The 10281-nt window shown below is 36.3% G+C and overlaps 1 protein-coding gene across 1 annotated transcript; it reads right to left on the bottom strand.

Moving 5' to 3' along the window:
* Positions 1-801: 801 nt before the first annotated feature.
* LOC110446958 (protein FAM69C-like) lies at positions 802-9077 on the bottom strand. Its single transcript, XM_021492308.1, has 3 exons — positions 8754-9077; positions 5683-6546; positions 802-3874 (listed from the first exon to the last, which is right to left on the bottom strand). Exons 1-3 carry the CDS (start codon positions 8907-8909, stop codon positions 3650-3652), a joined length of 1245 nt encoding a protein of 414 aa, XP_021347983.1. The 5' UTR covers positions 8910-9077; the 3' UTR covers positions 802-3649.
* Positions 9078-10281: the final 1204 nt, after the last annotated feature.

A 10281-nucleotide genomic window follows, 5' to 3' on the forward strand; every position in this document is an offset into this window, starting at 1 on the left:
TCCTGTGTAAAATAAACCTTGTAATCTGAAAACAACACCTATAAAGAGGTTACACTGGGTGGCTGGGTGATGCAGTGGATAACATAGATTAATAGAATCTGTCGCTACTGGTTGTGTAAGATAGAGAAATCTCAACCCGAGGACTAAGATTTTTTGTCCAGAACGAGGCTTGCCGAGTTCTGGACAAAAAATCTTAGTCCGAGGGTTGAGATTTCTCTATCTTACACAACCAGTAGCGATTGATTATTTTTCTCCCATATCTAACAGTATTTTAATGTGAAATAAAGGTAAACATGGACCCAAAACACATACAGGCAATTTGTTGATGGATTGTTGACGTGACGTCATTGTATTGTTGAAGTGATGTCATGCCATTGTTATGAATAGGGGAATCCCCCCATCTCAACCCTAGGGCGGAGACAGATAAATCTGTCAGGTGTGGGAGAAATACTCATCTTTCACCAAGATGGCTGGGGTTCATGCAATTACCTGATTGAACAGAAAAGGTATTGGGTCACCTGCCCGACCACATGGGATTCTCTGAGTACTCTAGTTTCCTTCCACATTAAGACCCCTTGAGCACTACCATCCAGGCCCACAAGGATGATTAATATAAGCACATAAAATTTGTTTCACAATTTCACAATTAGCTAGGTCACATTGTGTAAACTGAACCTATTTAATCTAAAATGTGTCAATCAGCTTTAAATAGGTCACACTGTGTAAAATGAATCTGTGTTAACTGGAACAAGTACATCAAATTTAGGTCGTGTATTGTACACCTAACAATACACCTTAGATTCAGGAGTGTGTTTATTTCATTTTTTTTTCATAACAGGTTATCAATTTATAAATCAAGACATCCTGCTAGTAAATTCTCCAGTGTTTCTTCTGATAATATTCATATTATTATCTGTGCCTTAATTATTGACATATCACTTTTCATCCCAGTACAAAAAAAAAGGAAATGTTATACTTTGACGTTATTCCTATAGACACGATGTAATCTTAAATTTTGCCATAAAACCTATTTGACCAATCAAATCATCATGATTAGAACTCTATGAAACGGATACTTGTAATCATATAACCAAAGAGCAGTGCTGGATAATTCTCAATCTGTGTGGCAAATAGTCAATTTTTGACCAAAAAATGAAGTCAGAAAAATTGATTTAAGAAAAAGTAAATTAACAAATAAACGTTATGTAATTAACATAACGTGACAGACTTGTGGCACATCACTGTGGAAAAGCAGATTTTATTATGCTCAAATAATGAAAATTACAAAACAGAGATTAAAAAGAAGCTTACCACAACTAAAGGAATACATTTATAATAAATATTGAAAGGAATATCGACAAACATAACAAGATTTTACGCATATTTGCACCAAAGCTTCAGCGCAAAGAATGTATTAGCTGCGTGTAGAAATCACAGTTGTATCGAATAAAAGCATATAAAAGTTAAAAATGTATTCGTAAAAATGATAGGAATGTGAAAGTAGAAAACTATACAATGGGACATTTTTACCCTTAGACAATACAACCTATTTTCGACCAATATTAAATTATGTTATAAACAAATGTTTACTGTAATTGCTATCACCCAATTATATTCAATAATATTTCAGAAATCATTTCACCTTTATCTTATCATATTTTATATCATTACAGGAATGTACTTTGTTATGTTAATAAAATTATCCTGATATGAACTGGAAGACATAGAAATTAGGAGACTCTTGTATACAAATTACTGGTCTACAACCAAAATTCCATCCTCAAAATCATAGGATTCCGCTCTCGATAACATATCTTCTCTGCACCCCGGAATGTGGCATGAATTGACAAAACAAAAGGATCTTTACACAACAACTTTCGGATGATAAAAGTAGAATTTAGCCTGAGTTCCCCTCACTCAGGCCTTGACACCAGACTTAGACATTTTGACAGATAAATGTTTGGTGTGGGTCATTTATTTGTCAAAAAGTTTAAGTCTGGTGTACGTGTCAGGGCCAGAGGAAACTCGGGCTAAAGTAGAATAGTGAGATGTCTTTGATGAAAATTGAAGGAATCCTGTGGCAGTGTAACAGTAAATTGACAGACTTTTAATTTGAATGTAGCTCTGCTGTTATCTTCAAAAGTCAGTTATCAGAACTAGCCTAGAGGCAGGATTCAGGATTCCTTCAGTCAGGTTTTTATACCTAAAACCAACCAAGGTGCCCCTGGTTTGATTCCCCGATCAGATGTGAAAAGGTATGGGGTCACCTGCCCGACCACATGGGTTTTCTCCTAGTACTCTGTTTCCCTTCTATAAGACCCCTTGGGTGCTAACATCCGGGCCAACAAGAGTGATTACCGGTAGTATAAGTTGTAAAAACTTGTTTCATACTATTGTAAAATAAATAAAGTTTAATTAATAACCAGTTGAATGTGTACTGTGAGCCTTAGGTTTTGTCATGACGTATCGCAGGTGTGTAAAGAATATATCAGTTTGTGTATCAATATTGGAACCCTTGGATTTCGAGGATTCCATGATACATGTCTTATAAAAATGCAGTCTCTTACGTAATATTTTCAAATTCTGGGCATTATATGCATGAGGGAAATCCTGCCAGAATGCTTGCACTAGGACATCTATGACATTTGTGATTTAATACCCATTGATACATATGGAAAATATATTAAATCTCAATTAGATGCAATGCATCAATAAATCAAAATAATATTATGTCAATACAAAAATTAATTATCAAAAATAAACAATGAGCCACCGGGCCTTATGGTGATTCACTTGATGGAAACAATATGGAATTGCAGATGTGTACAGAAAAAATATGGTGGACATTTGCTAAGATATTGGCTTTAATTATTTGTTGTAATACTTATTTGACAATAGAGATAAAGAAGAAATACATTGTATAAAAAAGGTAATGCTGTTGGGTAGTATGGCAGCCATTGAGGCTATATAGCATCACTTAGTCAGGGTCAAATTACAGCTTCAGGCTAGCAGCTGTGGTGCTCCTCACTGACTGACCAGAAAATTAAAAACACTTAGTCAGGATCATGGACTGAACATTCCTGTAAAGTTTACCAGTAACTGATATCCCTTCAGCAGACCTGACTTTCAAATTCAAAAAAGATTTTTAAGATGGTTATCATGGTAACAATGTTTGATACCTGATCATGAGTGACCTGAAAAATACCAACATTTTGTCGGGAAAACATTCGTTTTAAGTTTCATTGAAATTATTTTAGAACAACTGGAGTCATATGTTCAAAACAGATTTTCAATATGGCATGATGACAGCCATCTTTGATTTCTCTCCAAGTTCGGCATGAACTGAACATTTCAATGAATTTTTATTGAAATAGCTTTAGTAGAACTGAAGTTTAAGTTCAAAATGGTGGCTGTGGTGGATATGTACCAGTGTTTGCATTTCAGTTCAGAATGTGAAACGCTAACGGATGAAAGACGAAGACTGATCCCAATAGGTCACCTGACTTTGGCTCAGGGTGACGCAAGAAAAGAAGCATTTTGTTTTGAGCTATCGATGATAAATTTAATGCTTGCTGTAATGCTTCATTTGTTAATTAATACTTGGTATACTTAGGTCAGTTCATTTTGTTGTGAATCCCTTTCAATATTTTTAAGAAAATTTCCAAGAATCAGTTTTGGTCTGAAGTAGTTGGTAAAGTCTCTCCATTGTTTCTCGGGATGTTGGTGTCCTTACGACTTCGGCCATATTTTTGTTGGGGTAGGCACAATTCTGCAACACTGTGGCTAGCTCACCAGCAATGGTAGGTGGAGCATCATGTAACAGGCCTTGGAAAAAGTTGGGCGGCCGATCAATGAAGATGTCCTCGCAAATATTCTGAAATCATAACATGTTTAGCAGTAATTTAACTTGTGGGAATTCTGCATTGATCACCAACAAATTTATATTTACGATTCTTTTTTCCAGAAACTATATTATTCATATGATTGTCATCAATTCAAAATTTTATATAAATTGAAAATGAAATACTTATACCATATATTAACTTTGTACCAAAAACAGTTTTAGTAGGTACTGTATACTGTTTACTTTGTTTTAGTAGGTACTGTATACCGTTTCCTTTGTTTTAGTGGTACTGTACACCGAATATTTGACAGCAAGATCTATTCCCTTATGCTTGTCTTATTGTTCTGCAGATCATATTTTCGCAATCAAATTGTTTACCTTCAAAATCGCAAAAATATCATATCCACGGAAATATCCTCCTATATGGTTGTCACGTCCACATGTATTGGTAAGTATTGTAATACCGTTATGACTGTTAGGCAGAAGGTAGGTATCACGGGCGGAAATAGGTAAGCGCGGGAGAGACGACGTACTATACAGGTAGAGCTAGTGTTGGCTTATCGTCTCTGTACACCCGATGGAATTATAGGATATTCCAGTGTGAATATGAGCACAGAAGACAGTCTGTGGTGAGTATCTTATCTCTCTCTTCTATTTCTGTAATTATATCTCGGGTATCGTTGCGTTATACCTGTATTTTATCGGTCAAGCCTTCTGTTTATCGGTGTGGTCCACTCATGCGTGACGTTTGTTGTTATTGTGTTACAATGTTCTACACTGTTTAATAATGGTTTTTGACATTTATTATGTCAAGTATCCAATAGCAAATGTATAGTAAATGCATACATAAGTAGTCAGATGTATTTGTATATTGTAAATATCAGTTTGATCACTGTTGACGTGTATCGGTTCAATAAGAAAATGTATGGAAGCACTGATCCGTTGGTATTAGCTTCTAGTCTACTGTGCGACTGTGCGCGTGTAAAATGTACGGAAGTCGGGAGTGGAAATAGAGTACGTATTTGAGATATCGTGATGTATAAGTTATTTGTGGACCTGCACATTAGTTTAGGTCATTTATAATAGTTTCATTAACATTATGTAATGGTAAAACTATTATTTGATTGACATTAACTATTTTGAATATTTTGATACACTTGTATGTATAGTAATAAGTTGTATGAGGGAGTGATGTGTTCTATATGTGTATGTTAATATATTTTAGCTTTACATGACGGGGAACCAGTCATTGTGGGTGACCACACAAAGCCTATAGTATGGCATCGTACTAGCAAGGAGCAACGGGACCGACCAGAATGCTACCTATTCAACGGGGTCAAGGTCAGCTTCTCAGAAGATGATGTCTTGCTGACAAGGTCAAGGCCATCAACCAGGACTGAAGAGTCAGCGCTTCAACGAGAGACATAAAACCTTATCCAGTCATTGGAGGTTTGTGATGTGTATGTCTTGCGGGACATTACCTTTGCACGGACGTAAAGGTGTGTTAGCGTTATTGAGCTAACATTTATCACCGTTGGTGATCTGATCAGTATTATACTGCATTGTAGCTACGCTATTTGATACTTCGGAACAGACTGTGTCTACGTTGGGTCATCTGTGCCGTCAAGGAGTGAAACGTTCAGAGACTGTAGTATTATTAGTTATCTGTTAGATAGTGCGTGTGAATGTGAGAGTGTGATTTGTTTTTGATATATTCTTGTTGTAAATAAATTATATACTCTTTAAACTATTTCTATTTGTTATCATTAGCCATAGTACACAACGGACGCTCGTCCAACGTTACAATGGTAATATAAGAATTACCAATATATACAAACCTGTAAGTTGTTATTCGTTCTCCTTCCATCACAAGTTTTATTATTAATCTTGCACCATCCCCGACAGTCAAAAAAGTCACAATCATCATGCTTGGTACATGGACCTTTTAAGTTCATAGACATTTTTTCATCGAAAAATAATGAATCTGAATCCAGGACTTTAACTCTCAAGTCCGAACCCAGCCCAAAATTATCCACTTTTATATCACAGAAATGCACTGGTTGATAAAAGTCTGTGTCTAGTGATTGTGCAACGTCTATAAGCTTTAATGCAGCATCAGCTCGCTGTGACCAAGGAGACTTCGTAAAGAACCCTGGACTAAGTATGTCTCCCGGAGGGGCGTACTCCATGAAATAGAACTCCCCACAAGTGCCATACAGAAGGGGCACATAGGGCAAATTTTGATAAACCTTCATGAATAGATACTCATCTTGCTGTAGCAATGACCAGATACTTAATAATGCAACATGATCAGCGTTTTTGTAAGTCGCAGTTTTCACATACTGATCGTAGTCCATGGACCAAAGCTCAGAGAAAATATTTTGGCTGGATGATACAGTGAAATGCATGTCTCCATAAGCCTTGTTTATCATCATAATCTTCGCCATTTCCAGTCCGTCCTTAGTCAAAGAGCCATCATCATTCAGAGGCAAAACCAAATGATCATATTCCTCTTTAGTTCTGTGTTTAGTTTTCATTACAACTTTGACCGTCTCTCCAGCCTGACACCTGCCGTTACATTCCATGATGAACACCTTCTTACCACGGCGGTAGTTTGTACACTTGACATATCTGATGGCTCGGGTTTCACACAAGTCTTTACAAAGGTTACCATCTACAGAATGGACCCTGTATCGCTGACACTAAAATAAAAGGAGACAGCTTATTATTGTTGATAGTAAATCTACATTTTCATGTAAAAGCTGTAAAAAAATCAATGATTCATCATGTTTTAGTTATTATATACAAAATATATTCTGGTATTACAACAATGATACGATTAGAATTTGTTAAAACAAATACAGGATTTCCACAGTCACAGTACCAATATATGACCTAATTTCCAATTCTGGCATTAAATTTGTGTTGTTCTGACCTCATCATCTTGAAAATCTACAAGTAATGGAGATAGGATTGGAGTTTAGTGTTAAATTGACTTTGATTTTTCATCCTTTGACCTTGAGAATTGATTTATGAGTAAAGCTTGGAGAGAAGAACATATGTTATGATCATGAGTATAGAGGCTTAGCTTCAATTATATAGTTCATACAATATTGGGGTTTAACCTTGACCTTAAACTCTGATGATACTGGCAATTAACAATACTCTAAAGGATGTGAAGAGGAAAGTTTACTGATGTATGTTTCATGTCCCTACATTTATTAATTGTGTAATTATTGATTTTTATGAAATATGACCTTGACCTTTCAACTGATACTATATACCTTCCAAATTTCAGTGATGAATACTGCTTGGAGTGGAAAATATATATTATGTGTTTCAAGGCTTCAGTATATGTTATTCATATAGTATTAAAGTTTGGTTTTGACCTTTAACTTTCATGACCTTTGGCAGTTATAACCTTGAACTCTTACTTCTGTGACTTTAAAAATTTACAGAAGTCAGGAGAATGTGAAGTAGATAAAACTAACACGAATTTCAAGTTCCTTGCTTCAGTTGTTCTTAGATTATAATTTTCCAGTTTATATAGTCTGCATAACCCTGACCTTTGATCCCTTGACCTTAAAAATAGTAAGAGGAAAGTTAATATGGTAGTCTCATGTTCTTAGGTGTTTGTTAGTGCAGATCAGACTTGATCTTAATCAATCATCCTAACCTTGTCTATCAAGTTGACAATGGAGGCTGTACCAAGCACTTTAAGCATCATACATGCTTAGTATTGATAGTAACCTTTGATACATAAGACATGCAAGTTTAGTTGATGTCAGTTGTGTAGTGACTTGGAAACTGACTGAACCATTATTCTTCACCTAAATTTTATAAAGCAGTCTGTTAACACACACTCAGGTAAAACAAGGTGGAAAATTCACTGATATTGTATAATTTACCACATCTTAGATGGTGTCAGGTCGTTACGGCAACAAGACGTTCTGTCGGGACTTCTTTTCGGGTCTTTTTGGGACATGTCAAAAGTTGTTTTGGGAATTATTTTTTTCTATGTTCTGTAGATACCATTGTCTTTTTTCCTTAAACATATTTTAATGTCAACTAAATGTAGACAATTGATTGGTAACAACACACTGTCAATCGGGTAAATGTTGGTAGGTATCCCCTCAAGCACTAGCAATCTGGTAACACTAATGATCCCAAGCACGGGTAAGTCGTGACACAGGTCATAGATTAAAACCATACTTGTGTATTTACATGACTTTTTATGAAACGGGAGCGAAATGTTATTTATAAGTGAAAATTGCATATGTCCCGAAACGACTTGATTAAGTCCTGAAAAGACTTCGGGACTCCTGACTTCCTCTGCCCCGCAACTTATATCTAAATCGTCTCATCAACAGAAGCTATTTTATTGCAGCTATGCATAGTTAGTTATGCAGTAGAAGATGTACAGTTATGTACTTTGAACACAATATCAAAATCGCCTTACAAAATTCAGCTAGAGAGAATTTTGATAGAGCTTCTAACTCAAATGTGATGATATCAGGAATCAAGGGTTCAAGCCCCAGCAAATGCACATACACTTTAATTTGCACTATTTTGAATTCCTTTCTATTACAAATTGGTGCCATCGACCCTCCTCATTCCAGGTAGTGGAGAACCCTTGGCGCCCTACTAAGCCTTGGATAGAGGAAAATTCCTTTTATCTCATCTGTGGTAGAACTTCCAACTACAAAGTTTGGGATAGTGTATATAGGATAGTGAAAGTAGATTCGAAGTGCATTCAATCATAACATATAAAGATGTTACCCAAATGCAGGATTATTACCTATATGCACCGTTGTGCCCAACCTGTTAAACAGTTAACATTTAAGTTACCACATACAGCATATTAGCAGTTGTATAATTTGATTACATAACACAAAAGTGTATAACTTACCACATCATCCAGTAGCGTATTAGACTCTTCAACAGAGCATCGGTTTTCCTCCCACACTTTGTTTAAAGTGTAAATAACAAGCAACATTACACAAAGTGTCACAAAGCCGCATGTAAATTTCAGCAGCTTCCGCGGTTGCCATCGAAGGATCCTCATGATCCCCAGTCATTATTTACTCTCGTAAACTAAATCTGTTACAGGCATCCAGTACAACATTCAGCAAAATGTCTATGTCTACTTCATCACCCGTTCCTTTCCAGTTATTGTCTTCCAACAAGGAAGTAGAAGCCGACCCGGAAGTTTACAATTGGTAGATAAAAATAAAACCGAATTTCGTGTACGGGGAAATCAGTAGTCTCGATCAACCAGACGCTTGATCACTTGCCAAAGGCTATAATTGAATAGTATCCATCCATCTAAAATACATGTAGCAAATAAATAAGTGCCAAGTAAGATTCAACATTTTTTTCATTAATGGGGGCAAAAGATTTGTCCATGCAATGCATAAAAATGCCATCTGCTCAATTAGATGAGCCTCTGATAGAGGTAAGGAGCCACTTAGTATCCGATAGTTTTAAACTGTTCCATTTTCATTTCAACTACGATACGAGCAGAGGCAATACCTTGAGTCTGAAAAAACTCATTTGTGGTCATCTGTCGATAACCTGGAATCCTTGGTGGCATATTAAGCTTTACATTTACTGGAAGTAAATCTTCAACTGTAAATCCTTTATCTGCCATTACCATGTCACCTGGACTTAACTTAGGAAGAAGCTAGGTCATCATTTTCGAAAATGTATCGGTCAGACGCATTACCACACCAAAGACAAGAGATAAAATTTACAAGTCCATTAGGCGCAACACCAATCAATAGTTTGAATGTATTAGAATGTTTGTATTCTGACCAGGTGAGCCATTGCGCTCTTAGAGAAGAAGGTTTTTCTGTAAATAGTTCTGTAAGTCAATCACTACTCTACAGTTTTTGTAATCCTGAAAACTTTTTGGGAGATTGCAATGACGTAACAATCAATACCTACTCACAGGAGAAGATAACTCGGAATACTTGAAGTGGGGGAATATCATGTAGGTAAAAAGTTGGGGTCAAATCATTAATTAATTTAAAATATAGGTAACGTTTTCTGCATTTTCTTCTTTGATCTTATGTTTCCCATCCAGTTTCGAAGTAGGGGATTCTCTGCTTGCATAGGATGGCATTCCCGTGACGACGCGTGGAGCTTCCATGCAATTGGCCCTTTTCTATTTCATCTGCATCGATCTGGGAACCGTGAACCATCCCATAGCTCACAGTCGTACTCTGACAATGACAGAAATCGCCCAGGCAAATTGTCGAGAGTCGAGTTTTAACTAGCACATGTACAGTGATGTAAATAGTAGCACACAGATGGTAACACATTTTCAAATTGTATACAATAGTGTGGATTGTCTTCTTAGCAAAAGACATGAGTTGGGAGTCTGTTATCGACACAGAGAGGCCATATATTGTTGCACTGACGGAAACTCTACCAAA

The sequence above is a fragment of the Mizuhopecten yessoensis genome, unplaced genomic scaffold (genome assembly GCF_002113885.1).
Source record: "Mizuhopecten yessoensis strain PY_sf001 unplaced genomic scaffold, ASM211388v2 scaffold371, whole genome shotgun sequence".
In the NCBI taxonomy this organism is placed as follows: Eukaryota; Metazoa; Mollusca; class Bivalvia; order Pectinida; family Pectinidae; genus Mizuhopecten; species Mizuhopecten yessoensis.

What these genes read in the sequence shown, in the direction of transcription:
- LOC110446958 (XM_021492308.1), bottom strand. Translation starts at nt 8,909, where the DNA reads ATGAGGATCCTTCGATGGCAACCGCGGAAGCTGCTGAAATTTACATGC. An exon ending in ATACGCTACTGGATGATGTG is followed by an intron (nt 6,547 to 8,753) that starts GTAAGTTATACA and finishes CTTTTATTTTAG; the next exon opens with TGTCAGCGATACAGGGTCCA. An exon ending in GAACGAATAACAACTTACAG is followed by an intron (nt 3,875 to 5,682) that starts GTTTGTATATAT and finishes TTATGATTTCAG; the next exon opens with AATATTTGCGAGGACATCTT.